At 51.1% G+C, this 25,487-nt stretch overlaps 1 protein-coding gene across 4 annotated transcripts in view; it reads right to left on the bottom strand.

Annotated features, from left to right (window-relative positions):
- MATN2 (matrilin 2) overlaps positions 1 to 25,487 on the bottom strand; it is a 68,062-nt gene that overhangs the window by 39,851 nt on the left and 2,724 nt on the right. For 3 of the 4 annotated variants that reach the window (XM_068164314.1, XM_068164313.1, XM_068164311.1), the window contains exons 2-3: positions 18,395 to 18,562; positions 5,045 to 5,614 (exon numbers count right to left, since the gene is read on the bottom strand). In XM_068164314.1, the coding sequence (XP_068020415.1) occupies positions 5,045 to 5,614; positions 18,395 to 18,548 (724 nt within the window). In that variant the 5' untranslated portion in view covers positions 18,549 to 18,562. Of the gene's footprint in view, positions 1 to 5,044; positions 5,615 to 18,394; positions 18,563 to 20,350; positions 20,381 to 25,487 lie in introns of those variants that run through there. The other variant, XM_068164312.1, reaches the window with a different exon arrangement.

Here is a 25,487-nt window from a genome sequence, read left to right as displayed (position 1 = left end):
ATTCCCCTATGTCCTGTCTCCAGACACCCTCAGGAAAAGTCCCTCTGAAGCCTTCTTGGAGGATCCCTTCAGCTATTGGCAGGCAGCACTAAGGTCCCCCCAGAGTCTTCTCTTCACCAGGCTGAACACCCCCAGCTCCCTCAGCCTATCCTCACAGCAGAGCTGCTCCAGCCCTTGGATCATCCTTGTGGCCTCCTCTGGTCTCACTCCAGCAGCTCTGTGTCTTTCTTTTGGTGGTGACACCAGAACTGGAGGCAGGATTGGAGGTGGGGTCTCAGCAGAGCAGCCTCAAGGGGCAGAATCCCCTCTCTTGCCCTGCTGCCCACACTCCTCTGGCTGCAGCCCAGCACACAGCTGCCTGCTGGGCTGCATGAGGGCACTGCTGGCTCCTGGGGAGCTGCTCATTCTGGTTGACACTGGTGGCATGCTCTGGGACATGAAATTACATGTGGAATGCAGATCTAAACAAAGCACTAATTACTTGGTGGGCCCAGGAAGACAATGAAACAGCCTTACCACATTGAGATGGAGAAAATAGAATTTAAGTACAAACTGTTCTGGGGAACATTCAATTTCTGGGGCCTGGCACTTAGGGACATGGTTTAGTATTGACTCTTCAGTGCTGGGTGGAAGGTTGGAATGGATGATTTGAAGGTCTCTTCCACTCTGTGATTCTGTGATTCCTGTGAATATGATTCACCTCTATGCCACAAGGTCCTCATCTGACTTTGGGTAAGACAAAAACACCATTATCTTCAAGCAAGCTTCAACCTTCACACTGCATGTGCTGAGCTGGAGTCACCTGAATCTGGGTTTGCAAGAAGGCAGGACCCTCTCCTCCACAAGCAAAGGCTCTAGAGCTGTGACTGGTGTCTTAGTCTAAAAACAGAAGGGACTTCAAGGCTCAGCCAGTTCCAACCCCCCTGCCATGCCCAGGGACACCTCACACTACAGCAGGTTGCTCACAGCCACAGCCAGCCTGGCTGCAAACACCTCCAGGCAGGAGGCTTCCACCACCTCCCTGGGCAACCTGTGCCAGGCTCTCACCACCCTCCTGGGAACAACTTCTTCCTAACATCCAATCTCAATCTCCCCACTTCTAGTTTTGCTCCATTCCCCCCAGTCCTATCACTCCCTGACACCCTCAAAAGTCCCTCCCCAGCTTTCTTGGAGCCCCCTGCAGATACCGCAAGGCCACAAGAAGGTCTCCTAAGAGCCTTCTCCTCTCCAAATCGAACAACCACAACTCTCTCAGTCTGTCTCCACAGGAGACCTTTTCCCATATCATGAAGCATCCCAGTGTTCTGCCTGCCAGAAGAATTGACCAGAGGTCTGCCTCCAGTTGCTCTAGCAAAGGACAAAGTGTCCAGATGTTCAGCTCCACTGTAATGATACTGCCTCTGAGTCCCTGCTGGGGAGGACTTAAAACTAGCCACATGTCTGGGAGGAATCCCTGGAGATATTCAAGGTGAGAACTACCAGGGCTCTGGGCAACCTGATCTAGCTGGGGATGTCCCTGCTGACTGCAAGGTGCTGGACTGGATGACCTTTGGAGATCCCTTCCAACCTAGACCATTATTATTCTATGAATGCAGGAACTCTAGGAAGCACAGCTTGTGGTGAATGCAGGAGCCCTAGGAAGGACACTTGTGGATGCTTACATTGCTCTCTTGAAATTCAGTGAGCTGAACACTGCTTCACAGCCCAGCCTCAAAAGAATACTGAGGACCCTACCTGCAATGTAGTACTTAAACTGTACCTAAATCTGGAGTATTGTGTCCAGTTCTGGGCCCCTCAGTTCAGGAAGGACCTCAGGGAACTGCATGAAAGAGTTCAGCTCAGAGCCACAAAGATGATTAGAGGAGTGGAACATCTTCCTCATGAGTAGAGCCTGAGGGAGAGCCTGAGGGCTCTGTAGCTTGGAGAGGAGGAGCCTGAGAGTGACCTCATTGCTGTAGATAAAGATGTGCAGGGTGAGTGCCCAGAGGCTGGAGCCAGGCTCTGCTGGGTGATGCCCAAGGACAGCACAAGGGGCACTGGTGGAAGCTGAGGCAGAGGAAGTTCCATGGAAACAGGAGGAAGATTGTTTTCCCTGTGAGGGTGGCAGAGCCCTCTCTGGAGATATTCCAAACCCACCTGGATGTGTTCCTGTGTGATCTGATCTAGGTGACCCTGCTCTGGCAGGGGGGTTGGACTGGATGAGCTTTTGAGGTCCCTTCCAGCCCCTAACATTCTGTGATTCTGCAATAAGAATCTAACACCTGAAATTCTGTGTTGATCTGGGCCTTGGTTTTTTAAGTGCATTTTCAGGTATCACCTTCAATTCCTGACACAGCAAAAGGTGTGGAGACAACCCTCAGAGAAAGAGGCAGCAGCCACTTCTTGTCACCTCCACCCCTCCCTCTGCAGGAGGTGTGTGTGCTATTTGGGATCACATCTGTTTGGATTAAAAGTGAGCTATACAACTTCAGCATATTTACTGGACACTGTTCAGTCAGAAGACAATCAAGTCAGTGCCATTTATCATAGAATCAACCAGGGTGGAAAAGACCTCAGAGATTAAGTCCAACCTTTTACCCAATACCTAACACCTCCTGATGACCAAACCATGGCTCCAAGTGCCACATCCAATCCCCTCTTCAACACCTCCAGGGATGGGGACTCCACCACCTCCCTGGGCAGCACATTCCAATGACCAATCTCTCTTGCTGGGAAGAACTTTCTCCTCACATCCAGCCTAAACCTCTCCTGGCACAGCTTGAGACTGAGTCCTCTTGTTCTGGTGCTGGTTGTCTGGGAGAAGAGACCAACCCCCACCTGGCTACAACCTCCCTTCAGGGAGTTGGAGAGAGCAAGAAGGTCTCCCCTGAGCCTCCTCTTCTCCAGGCTAAGCAACCCCAGCTCCCTCAGCCTCTCCTCACAGGGCTGTGCTCCAGACCCCTCCCCAGCTTTGTTGCCCTTCTCTGGACACATTCAAGAGTCTCAATGTCCTTCTTAAATTTGGGAGCCCAGAACTGGACACAGGACTCAAGGTGTGGCCTAACCAGTGCTGAGCACAGGGCACAATGACCTCCCTGCTCCTGCTGGCCACACTGTTCCTGATGCAGGCCAGGATTTGTGCTGCATTTGTTCCTAAAACTCAAAGAGCAAAATGCAGTAGGATGAAGTTTTGAAGCATTGGCTGCTCCTTCCATTGAAACTCTCAGCCCACATTTAGTTTGCTCTTTTTTTCTTGCTGTTAAATGGAAGTTATCAGGCCAGCTGATAGTACAGCAAGGAATAAACAGGAACCAATCTATTATCTGGTGAATGTCTGTGCTGGGCCTTTGTGCTGATGCAGTTCAGCTGGAGCCCTGGTGCTCTTTGAAACAGTTGTGGAAAAGACCAAGTAAGGAAAATTCTCCAGACACCACCCTGACAATGAGCCTCAGTTCTTTTCTGGCAAAAGCAGCCCCAAAGATGAGTGAGCATTCAGTCTCCCCCTGCATTCTTCTGCTAGACTCTGCTGAAAATCAGCTCAGTGCCAAATCTCTCTTAAAGTCTTTCATAATTATATCTCAGGAAAAAATAAACCTCCAAAAGAAAATTATATTAAGCACACAGAGTGGAAGAAAAAAATAGATAACTCAGAAACAATCACAGAATGTTAGGGGTGGGAAGGGACCTCCAGAGATCATCCAGTCCAACCCCCCTGCCACAGCAGGGTCACCCAGGGCGGGTCACCCAGGGCATGTCACACAGGAACACATCCAGGTGGGGTTGGAATGTCTACAGAGGAGACTCCACAACCTCTCTGGACAGCCTGCTCCAGGGATCTGCCACCCTCACAGGGAAAACGTTTCCCCTTCTGTTCCTGTGGCACCTCCTCTGCTCCAGCTTGCCCCCAGTGCCCCTTGTGCTGTCCTTGGACATCCCTGAGCAGAGCCTGGTTCCATCCTCCCCACACTGCCCTGCACATCTTTATCCCCAGCCATGAGGTCACCCTCAGGCTCCTCTGCTCCAAGCCTCAGCTCCCTCAGCCTGTGCTCACAGGGAGATGTTTCACTGCCTGCAGCAGCTTTGTGGCTCTGTGCTGGACTCTCTCAAGCAGTTCCCTGAGGTCCTTCTTGAAGTGAGGGGCCCAGAACTGGACACAATATTCCAGATGCAGGCTCAGCAGGGCAGAGTAGAACAAGTCTTATGCAGTATTCTCATCAACCTGCCTGATGGGAAACTGATTTAATGGGGAAGAATAAGTATGGGAAAGGGGAGTAGACAAAGTTCCCTGAGGTCCTTCTTGAACTGAAGGGTCCAGAACTGGACAGCAACTCTAGTGGAGGATGCCCCTCCTGACTGCAGGGGGGGTTGGATAGATGACCTCTGGGGGTCCCTTCTAACCATAGAATCATAGAAAGGAACCCACCTCATGCCCTCTGTAGCACACAGGCCATGTGCAGAGCTACTGCAGATATTCACAGAATCACACAGAATCACCAAGGTTGGAAGAGACCTCAAGGATCATCAAGTCCAACCTGTCACCACAGACCTCATGACTAGACCATAGAATCAATAAGGTTGGAAGAGACCTCAAGGATCATCATGTCCAACCTGTCACCCAACACCTCATGAGTAAACCATAGAATCAATAAAGTTGGAAATGACCTCAAGGATCATCAATTCCATCCTGCCACCCAACACCTCATGAGTAAACCATAGAATCAATAAAGTTGGAAATGACCTCAAGGATCATCAATTCCATCCTGCCACCCAACACCTCATGACTAAACCGTGGCTCCAAGTGCCACATCCAATCCCCTCTTGAACACCTCCAGGGATGGGGACTCCACCACCTCCCTGGGCAGCACATCCCAATGGCCAATCACTCTTTCTGGGACGAACTTTCTCCTCACCTCCAGCCTCAACCTCCCCTGGCACAGCTCTTGTTCTGGAGCTGGCTGCCTGGGAGAGCCCAGCCCATTCTCAGATCCTACAGCAACCACCACTGAGATCCTGTTTTGTGTTTAACTTCCCTCCAGGCTCTCACAGCTCCAGACAAAGCCCTTACCGCACAGCCTGGTCTGGAAGGCGGAGGTGAGTGTCTCAATCTGGCTGAAGTTAGCCACCAGGAAGACGTGCTCCTCGTGGGGCTCGCTGCCGATGGCCTTCAGGGTGTTCATGTCCACCCTCCCCACCCCGACGGCGAAGATCAAGATGCCGGCGTTCCGCGCCCGGGCGGCAATCTCCGCCACCGGGTCCTGCGGCCTGCCGTCGGTGACGATGACGATGATGCGGGGCACGTTCTGGCGCGGGGGGCGCGCTCCCTCGGGCTCGGAGAAGGCGATGCTGAGGGCGTACTGCAGCGCCAGGCCGGTCATGGTGCCCGTGGCCAGGCGCAGCATCCTGCGCACCGCCCGCTCCGCCTCCTGCCGGCGCCGGAAGGTCCGCAGGGAGAACTCCTGCTTGACCGTGCTGCCGTACTGCAGCAGCCCCACGCGGGTGGCCTCGGGCCTGACGTCCAGGAACTGCAAGATGCTCAGGATGAACTCCTTCACTTTCTCGAAGTCGTAGGGCCGGACGCTGCGGGAGCTGTCGATGATGAAGACCAGGTCCAGGCGTTTGCTGCTGCAAGTGTTCTCTGCAAGGCAAAAATGCAAACAGAAAGGCTTGGGCAGGATTCCGACAGGCAGATCGGTTCAGGTTGTCCTGACATCTCTCAGACATCTCAGACCTGCTGCCTGAGCCCTGCTGAGTGCTGGCAAAAGGCAGGAGAAGAGGGAGATTCCAGAGCTAAGGCGGTCAGGCAGTATCAGTTTGGCCTCTGGTAAATAGCAGAGGGTTGCTGTGACATGATCAGGACAGCACACAGTTGTTAGGGTTGGAAGGGACCACAAAGATCAGCCAGTTCCAACCCCCCTACCATGGGCAGGGACACCTCACACTACAGCAGGTTGCTCACAGTCACATCCAGCCTGGCTGCAAAAACCTCCAGGCAGGAGGCTTCCACCACCTCCCTGGGCAACCTGTGCCAGGCTCTCACCACCCTCATGGGGAACAAATTCTTCCTAACATCCAATCTCAATCTACCCATTTCTAGTTTTGTTCCATTCCCCCCAGTCCTATCACTCCCTGACACCCTCAAAAGTCCCTCCCCAGCTTTCTTGTAGCCTCCTTCAGATACTGCAAGGCCACAAGAAGGTCTCCTGGGAGCCTTCTCTTCTCCAGACTGAACAACCCCAACTCTCTCAGTCTGTCTCCATAGCAGAGCAGCTCCAGCCCTCTGCTCATCCTCATGGCCCTTCTCTGCCACAAGATAAAGATTATTTTTGGTGAGATCAGGTGGATAATGGCAGTGGATGGACAGAGATACTTGTGCTGTACCCTCCTTTGTCATTGTTGTTGAGATTTTGACCTCACACCCCATGCAGGATGAAAATTCCCTCTCTTACATAGTTCCTGTTGGAATGACAGAATCAGCAAACCATTGAGGCTGGAAAAGACCTTTAGGATCATGGAATCCAACCATAACCCAGCTACCATGACCACAAAACTACATCTTGAAGCTCCACATCTACAGCTCCTTGAACGCCTCCAGGGATGGGGATTCCACCACTTCCCCAAGCAGCCTGTTCCAACCCCTCACCACTCTCTCAGTAAGGAAGTTTTTCCTCATGTCCAACATAAACCTCTCCTGGCACAACTTCAGCCCATTTCCTTTCATCCTATTGCTGGTTACCTGGGAGAAGAGCTCAACACCAGCCTCATTCCAACCTCCTTTCAGGGAGCTGTAGAGAGCAGTAAGATTTCCAGGCTAAACAACCCCAGTTCCATCAGCTGCTCCTCATATGATGGCCTTCTAAACCCCTCCCCAGCCTAGTTGCTCTTCTCTGGACACTCTCCAGCACCTTAATGTGTTTCCTACGCTGTGGTGCCCAGAACTGAACCCAGTGCTCAAGCTGTGGCATCACCAGGGCTGAGTTCAGGGGCACCATCACTGCCCTACTCCTGCTGGACACTGGCTTGGACCCAGGCCAGGATGCTATTGGCCTTCTTGGCCACCTGGGCACACTGCTGGCTCATGTCCAGCTCAGTGTCCACCAGCACCCCTAGATCCTTTTCCACCAGGCTGCTTTCCAGCCACTCTGCTCCAAGCCTGCAGCATTGCTTGGGGTTGTTGTGACCAAAGTGCAGGACCCAGCCCTCGGTCCTGTTAAACCTCATTGTGTTGAGCTCAGCCCATGGACTGAACCTGTGCAGATCTCTCTGCAGAGAGCAGGCTGCACTGTGATGCTTTTTGTAGCAGCACCTGAGAGCTCAGAAATCTAGGAGTGCAGGGAGGCAGGGTGGCAAACAGGGCAAGCAGAACCCAAGACAATTCAGGGCAAAAGCAAATGTTCACTGCAGAGAGCAATAGGAGACGTGGAGGGGCTGACTTTAGAGGGAACTTGGCATGAAGCTGGGCTCTGCACGTCCAAAGCACAGCTCTCAGTGACGTCAGCTGCAGCTGGGATTGCTCAGTGCTGCTGCAAACGAAACCTCAGGATTCCAAATGTATAATTAATGGCCTGGCCTATTGGACTAACTCAGCAAAACACAGAAATTCCCTGGCTGCTTCAGACAGAAAAGTCTTGCTGTCTACAGTGGCACTCGGCTTGGCCAAAAGACCACTCACACATATCCTGAAAGCTTCAGTTTCAGCAGCTTTTTTTTTTGCTTGTTCCAACAGCCACTGAAACAGAAATACCACAGAGAGCATCCCTGAGCCACATCTGGAACACTGGGTTCAGTTTGGGGCTCCCCAGTTCAAGAGAGACAGGGATCTGCTGGAGAGAGTCCAGCAGAGAGCTATGAGAATGACTGAGGGACATCTCTGCTGTCAATAAAGACTGAGAGCCCTGGGGCTGTTTGATCTGGAGAGGAGAAGGCTGAGAGGGATCTGATCAATGTCTATCAATACCTGAGGGGTGGGTGTCAGGAGGAGAGTGATGGTCTCTCTTTGGTGGTGCCCAGCAATAGGACAAGGAAAAACTTCTGTATGGTGAGGGTGATGGAGCCCTGGAGCACGCTGCCCAGAGAGGTTGTGGAGTCTCCTTTTCTGGAGCCTTTCCAGCCCTGTCTGGATATGTCCTGTGTGACCTTCACTGGCCTCTATGGCCCTGCCCTGTCAGGGCAGTGTGGACTTGAAGATCTGAAGGTCCCTTCCAACCCCTAACATCCTGGGATCTGTTGGTCATATTGACTTATCAGAATCACAGAATGTTAGGGGACAGAAGGGACCTCCAGAGATCATCCAGTCCAACCCCCTGCCAGAGCAGGATCACTCAGGACAGGCCTCACAGAAGCACATCCAGAGGTCCCTTCCAACCCATAACACCCTGTGATCTTCCAACCCCTAACATCCTGAGATACCCCAAGTCAGTCATTTCCCTCACTGTCCAACCCAATCCCCCTCCCAGTGCACTCTCATCTCTTGAGCACTGAGGGAGGCAAATAGCTTGGTGGTAAAGTGTAACCAAAGGTCATGTCACACTGCACCAGTGGGCCAGTTCAAGGCTCAACTGCAAAAACATCTGCCTGTAGAGAAGGCTTTGCATGTGCTGGACAGGAGCAGGCAGTGTGAGCTTGCAGCCCAGAAGGCTAATAGCAGCCTGGGCTGCATCCAAAGCAGCATTGACAGCAGTCCCAGAGAGGTGATTCTGCCACTTTGCTCTGCTGAGATCTCTCCTGGAGTGCTGTGTACAGGTCTGGAGCCCTCAATATAGGAAGGACATGGACCTGATGGAGAGGGTCCAGAGGAAAATGATCAGGGAGTTGGAGCACCTCTGCCACAAGGACAGGCTGAGGGAGCTGGGAGTGTTCAGCCTGGAGAAGAGAAGGCTCCAGGGAGACCTAATAGCAGCCTGCCAGTACCTGATGGGGGCTACAAGAAGGCTGCAGAGGGACTGTTGGCAAAGGCCTGCAGGGACAGGATGAGGGACAATGGCTTCAAACTAGAGCAGAGCAAATTTAGATTGGATGTTAGGAACAAGTTCTTTACCATGAGGGTGCTGGAACACTGGAACAGGCTGCCTAGGGAGATGGTTGAGGCCCCTTCCCTGCAGATATTCAAGGTTTTGCTCCTGGGCAGCCTGATCTAGTTGGGGATGTCCCTGCTGACTGTGGGGAGGTCAGACTGGATGACCTTTGGAGGTCCCTTCTGGCCTGGACCATCCTATGATCCTACGACTCTCTGAGCTCAGTTGTGCCTGCTGCTGAATGCCGAGCACAACCTTCTGAAGCCAAGGCCAGGGGTGAGCAAGATGCCTGCTTGCAGCTGTTCCCTCAGAGGCCCCTGCAACAGCTTACCCAGAACATTTGTGGGCAGAGAATAAAAAATGCTCTGTGATGACAATAAAAAACAAATGACTGCCTGAATTGATTCCTCTGCAGCCTACAGCACAGCTTTCAGTCACAAGCACAGGAGTGTGCTGGGCTTGCTGAGCCTTCCAAAGGCAGAGGATGCGAATGGAAGCCAAAGGGAGCAGAAACGTAATCCCACTCCTAATGGGATACAGATATCCTGACATATTAATTGTTTTCCATCTTGCTATCTCATGAGTAATTGTTGGTGTTTTTACTACTATCACATGAAATATTCCAGCAGGGTTGCAATCCAAAGATAGCATGCAGATATGATTTGTGGGAACAGAGCAAGTGGAAAGGAAGGATAATTATAGAAGAAAGGAAAAAAGCTACAAAATATGGCTGTGGAGAGGAGGGAAAGGAGAGAAAAGGGGGAAGAGTAAAATCACTGTGGATTTATTGCCTTTAAAGCAAGTTAAAACCACAGCCCTGGTGTTTAAGATACTCCCTGTGAAATATTATTTTCATCTTTTATTCTTATTTTTGGGGGGGTTATTTATTTATTTTTTTAATCTGTCATTGGATCCCAGCTGGATTCTTCCAAGTGGACCTGAAATTGCCTTGCATGAATATTTGAACACAAAGAGCAGATGGGCAGAGGCCAAGGGCAGGAGATTGAACACATCCAAGTGCCAGGTGCTGCACATTGGCCACAGCAACCCCAGGCAGTGCTACAGGCTGGGGTCAGAGTGGCTGAGAGCAGCCAGGCAGAGAGGGACCTGGGGGTGCTGGTTGACAGCAGATGAACATGAGCCAGCAGTGTGCCCAGGTAGCCAACAAGGCCAATGGCATCCTGGCCTGCATCAGGAACAGTGTGGCCAGCAGGATCAGGGAAGTCATTGTGCCCTGTGCTCAGCACTGGTTAGGCCACACCTTGAGTCCTGTGTCCAGTTCTGGGCCCCTCAGGTTAGGAAAGATGTTGAGATGCTGGAAGGTGTCCAGAGAAGGGCAACAAGGCTGGGGAGGGGTCTGGAGCACAGCCCTGTGAGGAGAGACTGAGGGAGCTGGGGTTGCTTAGCCTGGAGAAGAGGAGGCTCAGGGGAGACCTTCTTGCTCTCTCCAACTCCCTGAAGGGAGGTTGTAGACAGGTGGGGGTTGGTCTCTTCTCCCCGGCAAGCAGCACCAGAACAAGAGGACACAGTCTCAAGCTGTGCCAGGGGAGATTCAGACTGGATGTTAGGAAGAAATTCTACACAAAGAGAGTGATTGCCCTTTGGAATGGGCTGCCTGGGGAGGTGGTGGAGTTGCCATCACTGGAAGTGTTTAAGAAGAGACTGGATAGGGTGCTTGGTGCCATGGTTTAGTTGATGAGATGGTGTTGGATGGTAGGTTGGACTCGATGATCTTGAAGGTCTCTTCCAACATGGTCTATTCTATTCCATTCCATTCCATTCTATCCTATCCTATCCTATCCTATCCTATCCTATCCTATCCTATCCTATCCTATCCTATCCTATCCTATCCTATCCATTCCATTCCATTTCAGTATTCAGTATTCCTAAGGTTGGAAGAGACCTCAAAGATCATCGAGTCCAACCTGTCACCATAGACCTCATGACTAGGGTAGGGAGGACACTACTGCCCACTGCAGGCTTGAACTCACAACCTTTTCATTAAGGGTCCGATGCGCTACCAGCTGAGCCATTCCATTCCATTCCATTCCATTCCATTCCATTCTATTCTATTCTATTCTATTCTATTCTATTCTATTCTATTCTATTCTATTCTATTCTATTCTATTCTATTCTACTCTATAAGCTCCAGCTATAGAAACCCCCAAAGCCTTGCAAATTAAAATCTATGTTACACTTTTGTCTTCTGGCTTGGTAGGGATTTTTAATAACCTTGCACTTATGAAAGCTGATTTAGCTGAGTTAGAACAAAAAAAAATCAGTGCAGCTCCTTCATTAAGCAAAGCTCCTGCTGGGAGGTATTTGGAAGAGTTGTAGTCAGCAAAGATCTGAGCACTCATCCCCATCCAAAGCAGGGAGAGCAGCAGCACAAGGAGGGGATTCTGTCCCTCTCCTCTGCTCTGCTCTGAGACCCCACCTGCAGCACTGCCTCCAGTTCTGGTGCCCCCAGCATAAGAGAGACATGGAGCTGATGGAGGGGGTCCAAAGGAGGCCACAAAGATGATCAGAGGGCTGGAGATCCTCCCCCTATGGAGACAGGCTGAGAGTTGGGGCTGTCCAGGCTGGAGAAGAGAGGGCTCCAGGGAGACCCTAGAGCAGCCTTCCAGTACTTGAAGGGGGATACAAGAAAGCCAGGGAGGGACTTTTTGCAAAGGCATATTGTAGTGATGAGAGGGAATGGATTCTCAGTGGTACCTTTTCAGCAGCTGGATGCTTTGGCACTTGCCCTGTAAACCACAAACCCTTCTTCTCACCAGCTGTCCAACAGGGAACTTCCTCACAGCTTTGGCAGACATCCTCATACCCAAAAGTCATTCCCCTTCCACTCCTTCTTATGAAAAGTGACATCCTCATTGAAAAGAGCTACTCATCTGGAAACCTGCTTCTGACTCTGCAGAGGTTTTGTATTGCCAACACAAAAGTTAGGGAAGTCCTCAGTGGGAGCTGTATTAGCCAGAGGCCAAGCCAGGAGAGGCAAAACAAGGACACAGAGAAGGGAATGAAAGGTCAAGTCAGTAGTACATAGATTCATAGAATGGTTTGGTTTGTAAAGGAACTTAAAGATCATCCAGTTCCAACCTCCCTGCCAAGGGCAGGGACACCTCCCACCAGCCCAGGTTGCTCAAGGCCTCATCCAGCCTGGCCTTGAACACCTCCAGGGAGGGGCCATCCAAAACCTCCCTGTGCAACCTGTACCAGTGTCTCACCACCCTCACTGCAAAGAATTTCTTCCTAATCTCCAGTCTCAATCTACCCTCCTCAAGCTTCAATCCCTTCCCTCTCATCCCGTCACTACAGCCCTTGTCAAAAGTCCTTCCTGATTTCAGGTACTGGAAGGCTGCTCTAAGGTCTCCCTGGAGCCTTCTCTTCTCCAGGCTGAACAGCCCCAACTCTCCCAGCCTGTCCCCACAGGCAAGATTCTCCAGCCCTCTGTTTATCTTTGTGGCACTCTGGACCCTCTCCATCAGCTCCATGTCTCTCTTGTGCTGGGGGCACCAGAACTGGAGGCAGTGCTGCAGGTGGGGTCTCAGCAGAGCAGAGCAGAGGGGCAGAATCCCCTCCCTGTGCTGCTGCTCTCCCTGCTCTGGCTGCAGCTCAGCACACAGCTGCCTGCTGGGCTGCCAGTGACCATTGCTGGCTCCTGGGGAGTTTGTCACTAACTGACACCCCCAAGGCCTTCTCCTCCAGGCTGCTTTCCAGCCACTCCTCACCCAGCCTGGATTTGTGCTTGAGGTTGCCCTAACCCGGGTGTAAGACCTTGCACTTCTTCTCCTGCACTCAACAGTTCCAGTGATGCAAAACTAACAATGCAAGGAAACTTCAGCTGTACTTGGAAGAATCCAGGTGGGGTCCAACTACCAATAGATAAAAACAGAAACAAACATAACAAAAACACCACCAAAAACTAATAGACAAGCCAAACACCACCAACCCAAAACCTTACAAGAATATTTCACATTGAGTACCTGAATTTCCTCTAAAGCTGAAGTCTGATCACTTACTGGCTCTGATCCCTTCAGGTTTCCTTCTAGCCCGTTCTCAAAGTAAATCATGAGCAGACCTGAACCTCTGCTTTGCCTATGATGAAGCTTATGCTGCCCTGACTTTGCTCACCTACCCAGGGCCTCTGTCTAAGAGTGAGTCAGTTTGCTTCTAACTAATGCTACATTGCCTTATAGAACTAAAGCAGCACCAGGGAGTATGCCTGGGCACTGGGACTGACTTTTCTAGGCTGCTAAATCATTAGAACAGTTCCTGGTATTGTTTCTCCTAGGACAATTAACATTTTCTCAAACAATCAGGCAAGTAGCAAGAGCCAGGGACCCATCCTAATAAAAGCAATGTGGATGCAACCCCCCGTCTATGCTCAGGGGATTCAGTGGCACAGAAGCAGGATGTTTACACCATTGGTTGCAGTGGCACAGAGCAATCTAAGACACAAGCTGAGCTCAGGCCAGCTGGCCTGCATCCACACTATTAAACTCAGGATAAATGAGATCTGGACAGGCTGAGAACTGGGTGAAGGACAAACCTCATGGAGTTCAAGAAGGACAAGTGCAGGGTCCTGCATCTGGAGAGGAACAACAGCAGGCACCAGGACAGCGTAGGAGCTGCCCTGCTGGAGAGCAGCTCCATGGAGAAAGGCCTTAGAGTGCTGGTGGACAGCAAGTTCTGCATGGGACAGCAATGTGCCCTGGTGGCCAAGAGAGCCAATGGCATCCTGGGGTGCAGCAAGCAAAGTGTGGCCAGCAGGGCTAGGGAGGTTCTTCTCCCCCTCTGCTCTGCCCTGCTGAGACCACAGCTGCAATCCTGTGTCCAGTTCTGGGCTCCCCAGTTCAAGAGAGACAGAGACCTGCTGGAGAGAGTCCAAGGGAGAGCCATGAGGATGCTTAGGGGACTTGAGCATTTCTTCTACAAAACTGCAGGAGCTTCCTTTGCAAGATCAAGCAGGAGGGACACAGGAGTTAATCACATTCATAGAATGGTTGTGTTCCTGTGCCACCTGTGCTAGATTCTGTGGTCCTGCTCTGGCAGCAGGGTTGGGCTTGATGATCTTCAAAGGCCCCTTCCAACCCCTAACATCCTGGGATCCTGTGAGTTCAAGAGGACCTCTTAAGGTCATCCAGTCCAACCCCACAGCAGTCAGCAGGGACATCCTCCACTAGATCAGGTTGCTGAGAGCCCTGTTGAGCCTCACCTTGAATACCTCCAGGGATGAAGCCTCAGCTAGCTCCCTGGGCAACCTGTTGCAGTGTTCCACCACCCTCATGGTGCAGAACTTGTTCCTAACATTCAATCTAAATCTGCTCTGCTCTCATTTGAAACCATTTCCCCTTGTCCTGTCCCTGCAGGCCTTTGCAAAGTCTCTCTGAAGCTTTCTTGTAGGCACCCTGTGTGTGCTCCAACCCTTGATTCATCCTGTGGCCTCCTCTGGACTCACTCCAGCAGCTCTGTGTCCTTCTTCTGCTGGGGACACAAAAACTGGAAGCAGGATTGGAGGTGAGGTCTCAGCAGAGACAATGGGCAGAATCCCCTCTCCTCCCCTGCTGGCCACACTTCTCTGGCTGCACCCAGCATCCAATTTGTCTTCTGGGCTGCATGACAGAAACCATGACAGACTTAGTTGCAAAATATAATTTAACACAGACAAAGCCATTTGCAATTAGCAGCAGTTTCTAACTGAACAGAAGCCAAGTGCACTTCCTTGCCCTCTTCCTTTCCCCTCTCTGTTTCTTTTCCCCTCTCTCTTTCAATTTTGTGCAGCATCCTTTACCACTTGTAGTTTCATTCTTCTGCTATCAGGCAGTATCTAAAGGAATGCCCCTTGAATTTGCTTTTCTCCTCACAAACAGATGTTTTCCAAACCAGAGAGGTGCATGTTTTGCATTCCCCACAAAAACAGGGTTGTGGTATTGCTTAGAATAGGATTCTGCAGCTAATTAAATCATTCCTTTGCCTCTGTTTCAGAGGTCTCCCAAGCAATGTCCCCATGTGACACCAAATACATGCCCAGTTTACAGGAACAGAGTTCACCAAGAAAGCAAAAATAAAAAGCAACACCAAGTCTTGTGGGTTTTAGACTCACAGAATTGTCAGGGTTGGAAGATGCCTCAAGGATCAGCCAGTTCCAATCCCCCTGTCGTGGGCAGGGACACCTCACACTACAGCAGGTTGCTCACAGCCACATCCAGCCTGGCTGCAAAAACCTCCAGGCAGGAGGCTTCCACCACCTCCCTGGGCAACCTGTGCCAGTGTCTTTCTTGTAGCCCCCTTCAGATACTGCAAGGCTACAAGAAGGTCTCCTCAGAGCCTTCTCCAGACTGAACAGCTCCAACCCTCTCAGTCTGTCTCCATAGCAGAGCAGCTCCAGCCCTCTGATCATCCTCATGGCCCTTCTCTGGGCACCTTCCAGCACCTCCAGATCCTTCCTGTCCTAGGGGCTCCAGAACTGGACACAGAGCTCCAGCTGTGGTCTCAGCAGAGTGGAGCAGAGGGGCAGAATCCCCTCCCTGGCCCTGCTGGCCACACTTCTCTTGCTGCAGCCCAGGCTCTGCTTGGCTCTCTGGGCTGCAAGTGCTCACTGCTGGCTCCTGTTGAGCTTCTCATCCCCCAGCACCCCCAAGTCCTTTTCTTCAGGGCTGCTCTCAAGCCAGTCCCTGCCCAGTTTGTATTTCCATTACTGCTTTTCTTTAGCATCCACAAAGCAATGCTCAGCTGGCAAACTGTGCTTTCAGTGGGCTGTATGTAAGCTAACATAGCAGCTGTGCTCAGCAGGAGCAAAGATTTCATCAGAGAGCTGAGCACAAACTCTTCAGAGCTCTGATAAATCTTCAAACTGAAGGATTCCACACCAAAAGTCTCCCTTCCTTTCAGGAATCGGGATAAGGCACAAGATCCAGTGCTCAGCTTCAAATGACTGATCAGGGGAAAGAAAAGACCAAATTTAGTTCATGTGTCACATAATGGAAGAGGTGACCACCTTCTGCTACAGGGAAGACAAATCAGAGAATCATAGAATCAACCAGGTTGGAAAAGACCTCAGGGATCATCAAGTCCAACCTGTCACACAACACCTCATGACTAACTAAACCATGGCTCCAAGTGCCACATCCAATCCCCTCTTGAACACCTCCAGGGATGGGGACTCCACCACCTCCCTGGGCAGCACATTCCAATGGCGAATGACTCGCTCGGTGAAGAACTTCCTCCTCACCTCCAGCCTAAACTTCCCCTGGCACAGCTTGAGACTGTGTCCTCTTGTTCTGGTGCTGGTTGCCTCCCTTCAGGTAGTTGTAGAGAGCAATAAGGTCTCCCCTGAGCCTCCTCCAGGAGAATGGATTATCCTAGTTCACAAGATCTTTCAGGACTATGGAAATGCTCCCTTAAAACATGAATATGTCTACATTCCAACAATCTTTTCCAGAAATCTAATTCAAATTAAGGGGATCAGCATCAAGAGCAGTGTGGGCAGCAGGGCAAGAGAGGGGATTCTGCCCCTAGACTCTGCTCTGCTGAGACCCCACCTCCAATCCTGCCTCCAGTTCTGCTGTCCCCAGCAGAAGAAGGACACAGAGCTGCTGGAGTGAGGCCAGGGGAGGCCACAAGGATGATCCAAGGGCTGGAGCAGCTCTGCTGTGAGGATAGGCTGAGGGAGCTGGGGGTGTTCAGCCTGGAGAAGAGAAGACTCTGGGGGGACCTTAGAGCTGCCTTCCAGTCCCTGAAGGAATCCTAGAGGAAGGCTGCAGAGAGACTTTTCCTGAGGGTGTCTAGAGACAGGACAAGGAGGAATGGTTTGAACCTGAGGGAGAGCAGGGTTAGACTGGATCTGAGGAAGAAGTTCTTCAGTACAAAGCTGTGGGGACTCTGGAATAGGCTGCCCAGGGAGATTGTGTATTCCTCCCTCCTGGGGGTGTTCAAGGCCAGGTTGGATGAGACCTTGAGCAGCTGAGTCTAGCTGATCTCTGAGGCTCCTTCCAACCAAAGCCATTCCACGATTCCGTGTCTCTATACGGCTCACTTTTGCCTGCCAACCAAGTCTTTCCACAACAGCAACAACTGTCACCACCACTCTTATTCACAAGGCACATTTTATATAGGATGTGGCAGCTTCTAAGCCCTGCTGAACCGCTGTGAAGTTCGGGAGTGATTTTATGAAGTCAAGAGAAGCGATGCCACTGAGCTCATGGTTTGGCCCTGTTCCTTCTTATGTCACTTAAGGAGCACCAGAGCTTTCCAGCAGAGTGGCAATGCATTTCACATGTTCCCTTCCTCAGGGAGGCACATTGCAACCGTGCCACTCTTCCTATGCACTGCTGAAGCTGAAGCAGGTGACCTAATTTACTGTAAGGGGAGGCAAGGCCCAGAAGTCTGATTCCAAACTGCCACGTACTTGTATGGGCTGGACCAGAGAGTGGCCCAAGTTTCTTGCATCATTTAATGGCTTGAATAGATTCTTCAGCCAGAACTGCCAGAATAAAGAATACAGGCTGAACAACCCCAGCTCCCTCAGCCTGTCCCCATAGCAGATCTGCTCCAGTCCTTGGATCATCTTTGTGGCCTCCTCTGGACTCACTCCAGCAGCTCTGTGTCCTCCTTCTGCTGGGGACAGCAGAACTGGAGGCAGGATTGGAGGTGGGGTCTCAGCAGAGCAGAATAAAGGGGTAGAATGCCCTCTCTTGACCTGCATGAAGGGCAAACCCTTATGAAAAGTGCCTTTGCAGCCTTCATGTAGGATCCCTTCAGGTACTGGAAGGCAGCTCTAAGGTCCCCCCAGAGTCTTCTCTTCTCCAGGCTGAACACCCCCAGCTCCCTCAGCCTGTCCTCACAGCAGAGCTGCTCCAGCCCTTGGATCATCTTTGTGGCCTCCTCTGGCTCTGTGCCCTTCTTCTGCTGGGGACAGCAGAACTGGAGGCAGGATTGGAGGTGGGGTCTCAGCAGAGCAGCGTCAAGGGGCAGAATCCCCTCTCTTGCCCTGCTGCCCACACTCCGCTGGCTGCAGCCCAGCACACAGCTGCCTGCTGGGCTGCATGAGGGCACTGCTGGCTCCTGGGGAGCTGCTCAGCAACTAACATCCTCCCAGTTTCTTTCTTCAGAGCTGCTCTCAACCCACTCTGGTGGTGGGTGGTGTTTTTCCCAAGACAGCAAATATTTACTTCACACCACTTACACAGAGTAGATGTAGTACCCCAAAAAGTAAACAGCTTCTTTCCACAGCTGCTAAGTGCTCAACAAACTTGCTCCTATTCCTGCTTGCAAAGAGCAGCCTCCTTTGAATTCTAAACTCACTCAGCCAAGGTTTGGCCAGCAGCTCATTTGCAGCTGAGATGGCTTTTGGCAGCAGGGTTTGGGGCTTGCTGGTTTGGGGTTTGTCTTCGGCAACTTACGTAGCAGAGATTGTGAGCTCACGTCCCTTCTCGGGCTGAAACGTCCTCCAGGGAGATCTCTTGCCATGACAGAGAGAGTGGAAAGCAGAGCTTGTCCAAACAGCAGAAAGAAGCATGCAATCATTTTCTTCATCTTCAAGAAACAGAGGGACATTCAAAGGTGTGAAACTGCAATGAAGGAGAGAGGGAGATGAGCTCTTTGAGCGCACCAAAGGACACGCTGCCAGCACGTCAGCTGTGCTGCTTCCCTCCCATCACACACAGGCATGCAGATATGGTGGCAATGGATAAGCATACAGTGACCATTGCTGGCTCAGGGTGAGGTTATCACCAAGTGGCACACACAAGTCCTTCTCCTCCAGGCTGCTCTTCAGCCAACCCTAGTAGAAATAGAATAGAGTAGAACCAGGTTGGAACAGACCTTCAAGATTATTGAGTCCAACCTATCACCCAACACCATCTAATCAGCTAAACCATGGCACCAAGTGCCTCATTCAGTCTCCTCCTAAACACCTCCAGGGATGGTGACTCCACCACCTCCCTGGGCAGCACATTCCAATGGCCAATCTTTCTTTCTATGAAGAACTTCTTCCTAACATCCATCCTCACCCAGCCTGGATTTGTGCTTGGGATTGCCACAACCCAGGTGCAGGACCTTGCACTTGGCCTTGTGGAACTCCATGAGGTTGGCTTGGGCCCAGCACTGCAGCCTGTCCAGGTCCCTCTGGATGGATCCCTTCCCTCCAGCTCTCAAGTCACTCTCACTGTCAGTGGTGATCAATCAATTCACCTTCTCCACCACAAGGTGCATTAAGGTTTTTCACTGTGGTAACCCTTCAAAACAACCAGGAGAAGAGATGATCTGTGGCTCAGGCTGAACATGCTTCTACTTCTTGCCTCACTTCAGGGAATTTTTTGTTTCACACAGAACTGAGACTCCACCAGCCTGGAAGCCACTTTTTTTTTGTTGTTGTTGTTATTCAGCTGCTTAAAAACTATACCTCTCCATTGTGGGCACATCATGCTGAAAAAGAGATTGCAAGCCATGCCTCCTGCTCCTTCCTGTGGTTCTCTTCCTCATCTTGCAGTACAAGCTCCCTGCCAAGGCTAACCAGAGACATGAACTCCTCAAAGCCAATCTCTGCACCTTCTACAGCTGCCACAATGCACAGAAGTGGAAATTCTCAGCAGTTGCCTTGAACATGTGTGGCCAGCAGGAGCAGGGAGGTCATTCTGCCCCTGTACACTGCACTGGTTAGGCCACCTCTTGAGTCCTGTGTCCAGTTCTGGGCTCCTCAGGTTAGGAAAGATGTTGAGTTGCTGGAAGGTGTCCAGAGAAGGGCAGCAAAGCTGGGGAGGGGTCTGGAGCACAGCCCTGTGAGGAGAGGCTGAGGGAGCTGGGGTTGCTTAGCCTGGAGAAGAGGGGGCTCAGGGGAGACCTTCTTGCTGTCTGCAACTCTCTGAAGGGAGGTTGTAACCAGGAGGGGGTTGGTCTCTTCTCCCAGGTAATCAGCACCAGAACAAGAGGACACAGTCTCAAGCTGCACCAGGGGAGGTTTTTAGACTGGATGTTAGGAAGAAATTCTTCATAGAGAGAGTGATTGCCCATTGGAATGTGCTGTTCAGGGAGGTGGTGGAGTCACTATCATTGGAGGTGTTTAGGAGGAGAGTGGATGAGGCACTTGGTGCCATGGTTTAGCTGATTAGATGGTGCTGGATAATAGGTTGGACTCGATGATCTTGAAGGTCTCTTCCAACCTGGTTTATTCTATTCCATTCCATTCCATTCCATTCCATTCTATTTACTCTACTCTACTCTACTCTACTCTAACATCAACACCTTTGCTAGCTGCAGATAATATCCCTTTCTCAAACCCAATATAGCTTCTCATCATAGACAGGAAAAAAAGTGTAGACAAAAAAAGAACCCAAACCACCAGAGGCTGCAGTTCTCACCTCTGTAGAGGCTGCCTTCAACTTTCCTTCTTTGATGGGTAAGAGTCAGACTTTTACTTTTATTAAGCTGCCAGAAGATCTAATTTATGGGGCTTTAAATGAAAAAGAAAGAACATAAGAGCACAAAAGGGGAACCATTGTAAAGTTCTAACTGCGGCCTTCCAGGATCTTAAAGGGGGCTACAAGAAAGCTGGGGAGGGACTTTTGAGGGTGTCAAGGAGTGACAGGACTGGGGGGAATGAAGCAAAACTAGAAATGGGTAGATTCAGATTGGATATTAGGAAGAAGTTGTTCCCCAGGAGGGTGGTGAGAGACTGGCACAGGTTGCCTAGGGAGGTGGTGGAAGCTTCATGCCTGGAGGTTTTTGCAGCCAAGCTGGATATGGCTGTGAGCAACCTGCTGTAGTGTGAGGTGTCTTTGGCCATGGCAAGAGAGTTGGAACTGGCTGATCCTTGAGGTCCTTTCCAACCCTAACATTTCCATGATTCTATGATGCTTTCAGCACTCCTTATTGCCCACTCATTTTTAAGGTAACAGGAAACTGTGATCAAGTCAAAAGCTTTTTCTGAAGCTAAAAGGAACTGCAAGCATCTACAGGAGTCAATAAAATCAGATCCTGTTTTCAGGTTAGCAAGTACAGTCAGTTGGAAACCCGGTGGACTCTTATTACATGGAAGCCACAAAACCTCTCTCTCTCAATCCCATCAGCTCAGAAACTCGTTGTAAAAGAAGGTCAGTAGGCACTGCAAAGCCCTGTTAACTACCAGTTATAAAGTGTTCCAAGGTACCTCACCAACCACAAGCCAGCACATGCATTACTAGTCCATTACTCATTAAACTCACTCTGTGTGGCATGGGTACCAGCACGCACAGTATTAATGATTTCCTCTTTCTGGACCAGGTGCTGACACAGGCATTTTGCTGCTCTGAAAGACAGCTCTAGAGCCCCACACAGGCCAGCATGGTAGGAACGTAAAATCATAGGGTGTCTCAGGTTGGAAGGGACCTCAGAGATCATCTACTCCAACCCCCCCACCATGCCCAGGGACACCACTCAGCTAGACTTGACTGTTCAAGGCCTCATCCAACCTGGCCTTGAACATCCCCAGGGAGGAAGCAGCCACAGCCTTCCTGGGAAGCCTATTACAGAGTCTCACCACCCTCACACTGAAAAACTTCTTCCTCAGCTCCAGTCTCACCCTGCTCTCCCTCAGTTTCAAACCATCCACCCTTGTCCTGTCTCTAGACACCCTCAGGAAAAGTCTCTCTGGAGCCTTCCTCTAGGATCCCTTCAGCTACTGGAAGGCAGTTCTGAAGTCCCCCCAGAGTCTTCTCTTCTCCAGGCTGAACACCCCCAGCTCCCTCAGCCTATCCTCACAGCAGAGCTGCTCCAGCCCTTGGATCATCCTTGTGGCCTCCTCTGGCCTCACTCCAGCAGCTCTGTGTCCTTCTGCTGGGGACAGCAGAACTGGAGGCAGGATTGGAGGTGGGGTCTCAGCAGAGCAGAGTCAAGGGGCAGAATCCCATCTCCTGCCCTGTATGAAGGGCATGATGCTGCCACACGACAGCAATTTGCATGCCTGTGTAATGATGAGGACAGGATGTAAACCACAGACTCACAAAGCCTGCCAGCTTTTTTCTTACACTTTCCCAAGAGGACTACAGCTGGAACCCCATCAGCACCAAGTTATTCTGCCTGCTGCTCCAAATGCCCACAGCTGAGTTGTATCCTGCACTAGCAAGTGAGACTGTGATAGTGAACTAAATTAACTCTGATTTGGAAACCACAAAGGGAAGACCCAAATTGCTTTAGAAAGCAGTTCCTTAGAAGGGAGTTGAATGACATTTGGTAGTTAGCCAAATATTCCCACAAAGCCAACAGAGTACATGACTGCCTGCATGCAGAGTGTAGCTGGAGGTGCTACAGGATACAGGAGGACAACCACATCCTGGCAGCTGTGAGAAGAGCTTTAGGGATGGGGGAAAACCTGGAGGAGGGCATTGAGAGTACCCTCAGCAAGGTCATTGATGATACAAAACTGGGGGGAGGCTGACACCTGTCAGGCTGTGCTGCCACCCAACCACATCTGGACAGGCTGAGAGCTGGGTGCAGGCAAACCTCATGGAGTTCAAGAAGGACAAGTGCAGGGTCCTGCATCTGGGGAGGAATAACAGCAGGCACCAGGACAGGTTAGGAGCTGCCCTGCTGCAGAGCAGCTCCATGGAGAAAGGCCTTAGAGTGCTGGTGGACAGCAAGTTCTGCATGGGACAGCAATGTGCCCGAGTAGCCAAGAGAGCCAATGGCATCCTGGGATGCAGCAAGCAAAGTGTGGCCAGCAGGGCTAGGGAGGTTCTTCTCCCCCTCTGCTCTGCCCTGCTGAGGCCACACCTGCAATCCTGTGTCCAGTTCTGGGCTCCCCAGTTCAAGAGAGACAGAGACCTGCTGGAGAGAGTCCAAGGGAGAGCCATGAGGATGCTTAGGGGACTTGAGCATCTCCCCTGTGAAGAGAGGCTGAGAGCCCTGGGGCTGTTTAGTCTGGAGAGGAGAAGGATGAGAGGGGATCTGATCAATGTCTATCAATATGTGAGGGGTGGGTGTCAAATGGAGGGGGCCAAGCTCTTTGGGATGGTGCACAGGAATAAGCCAAGGAACAATGGATAGAAACTTGAACAGAGAAGGTTTCAGCTCAACATGAGGAGAAACTTCTTTGCAGTGAGGGTGGCAGAGCCCTGGAGCAGGCTGCCCAGAGAGGTTGTGGAGTCTCCTTCTCTGGAGACCTACCAACCCCACCTGGATGCATTCCTCTGCAGACTGCCCTGGGTGATGTTGCTCTGGCAGGGGGGTTGGACTGGCTGATCTCTGGAGGTCCCTTTCAGCCTCTAATGATACTGTTAAAACCAATGTGCCTATCAAGGGACTGAGGTCAGATGAGCATACCCAGGTTTTAATGAATATAGACACCAAAAGATGCAGCCCATCAGAGAGAGCAAAGATCAGCACTCCATTTTATTGTGAGCTCTAAATATTAGGCCTTCAAGTAGATGCACTCCATGTAGCATTGCTTTTTCTACTAATGAAATGAAGAATCTTAAAGGTTCTATTAGTTATTTTTACGTGATTTATCCAAACCACAGACAGACTTCCTGGTATCACTACTGTAAACCCAGGAACTATTCAATTGTAGAGTCAAGGTCAGAAAGTACCTCTGTAAGTTATCAGATCCAACCCTTGCTCAGAACTCAATCACAGGATGTTAGTGGTTGGAAGGGACCTCCACAGATAGAATCACAGAATTGTCAGGGTTGAAAGGGACCTCAAGGATCAGCCAGTTCCAACCCCCCTGCCATGGCCAGGGACACCTCACACCACAGCAGGTTGCTCACAGCCACATCCAGCCTGGCTGCAAACACCTCCAGGCAGGAGGCTTCCACCACCTCCCTGAGCAACCTGTGCCAGTCTCTCACCACTCTCATGGGGAAGAATTTCTTCCTAACACCCAATCTAGATCACCCAGTCCAACCCCCTGCCAGAGCAGAATCACACAAGGCAGGTCACACAGGAGCACAACCAGGTTGGCTCTGATAGCCTTCAGAGAAGGAGACTCCACAACCTCTCTGGGCAGCCTGCTCCAGGGCTCTGTGACCCTCACAGTAAAGACATTTCTCCTCATGTTGAGGTGGAGGCTTCTCTGCTCCAGCTTGTACCCACTGCACCTTGTCTTATCACTGGGCACCACCAAAAAGAGACTATCAGCTTCCTCCTGACACCCATCCCTCAGATATTTGTAGACATTGATCAGATCTCCTCTCAGGCTTGTCTTCTCCAGACTGAACAGCCCCAGGGCTCTCAGCCTTTCTCCACAGCAGAGATGTTCCAAGTGCCCCACTCATCCTGGCAGCTCTCTGTGGGACCCTCTCCAGCAGATCCCTGTCTCTCTTGAACTACTGACAACCATTTCAGTATTTCAGATACTTGCCCTATGAAAGCTTGCCCTATGATGCTGTAGAACAGTGCACCCATAGTATGGTTGGCTCTGCTTAGCTCCCAGTGGTCAGACAGCAAGGTTTAGCAGTGGGAGTTCTTGGTTCATGACCACAGCAGTCTCCATGCTATGATTCTCTTCAGTCACCACTTGGACAATAAACCTTTTCATTTTCTTGCTCATTCTGGGGAAGACTCATTTGCACTTTCTGGTTCTGATTCTGTCCTAGACATCAGAGTTTCCACAAAGTTCCCAGAAGAGGAGCATGGGAAAACTGAGGAACTGCCCTTTTAGCATAGGACCAGGGATTTCTGTGAAAGCATGTATTATATGACATGTAATACACGTGGGCTGCTGAGTTTTGTCTCTGTGAAGCCCAGTCACAAACCATAGCATCCTCACTGCCAACAGCAAGCTTTTTTAGAAGTACCATTAAAAATTCATGGAATGATTCACCAAATGGTTTAGCTTGGAAGGGACCTTAAAGATCACCTAGTTCCAACCCCCCCTGCTATGGGCAGGAACCCACCCAGGTGGGTTTTGAAAGTATCCAGAGACTCCACAACCTCCCTGGGCAACCTGTTCCAGTGTCTCACCACACTCACTGGAAGGAACTTCTTCCTGATCTCCAGCCTAAATCTGTCCCACTCATGCTTCAATCCATTCCCCCTCATCTTATCACTGCCAGGGACTTGTCAAAAGCCCCTTCCTGGCTTTCTTGTAGCTCCCTTCAGGTACTGGAAGGCTGCTCTAAGGTTTCCCTGTACCTTTCTCTTCTCCTGGCTGAACTTTCTCAGCCTGTCTCCATATGGGAGGTTTTCCTGCCCTCTGATCATCTCTGTGGCCTCCTCTGGACCGGCTCCATCAGCTCCATGTCCCTCTTGTGCTGGGGGGCACCAGAACTGGAGACAGTGCTGCAGGTAGGGTCTGAGCAGAGCAGAGGGGCAGAATTCCCTTCCTGTGCTGCTGCTCTCCCTACTCTGGCTGCAGCCCAGCACAGAGCTGCCTGCTGGTCTGCCAGTGACCATTGCTGGCTCCTGGGGAGTTTGTCACTAACTGACACCCCCAAGGCCTTCTCCTCCAGGCTGTTCTCCAGCCACTCCTCATCCAGCCTGGATTAGTGCTTGAGATTGCCCTGACCCAGCATCCAGGAC

This window comes from Melanerpes formicivorus, unplaced genomic scaffold, assembly GCF_026170545.1.
Source record: "Melanerpes formicivorus ecotype bairdi unplaced genomic scaffold, bMelFor1.0.p_v2 SCAF_79, whole genome shotgun sequence".
Lineage (NCBI taxonomy): Eukaryota > Metazoa > Chordata > Aves > Piciformes > Picidae > Melanerpes > Melanerpes formicivorus.
This window is presented reverse-complemented; position numbering and strand designations above follow the sequence as displayed.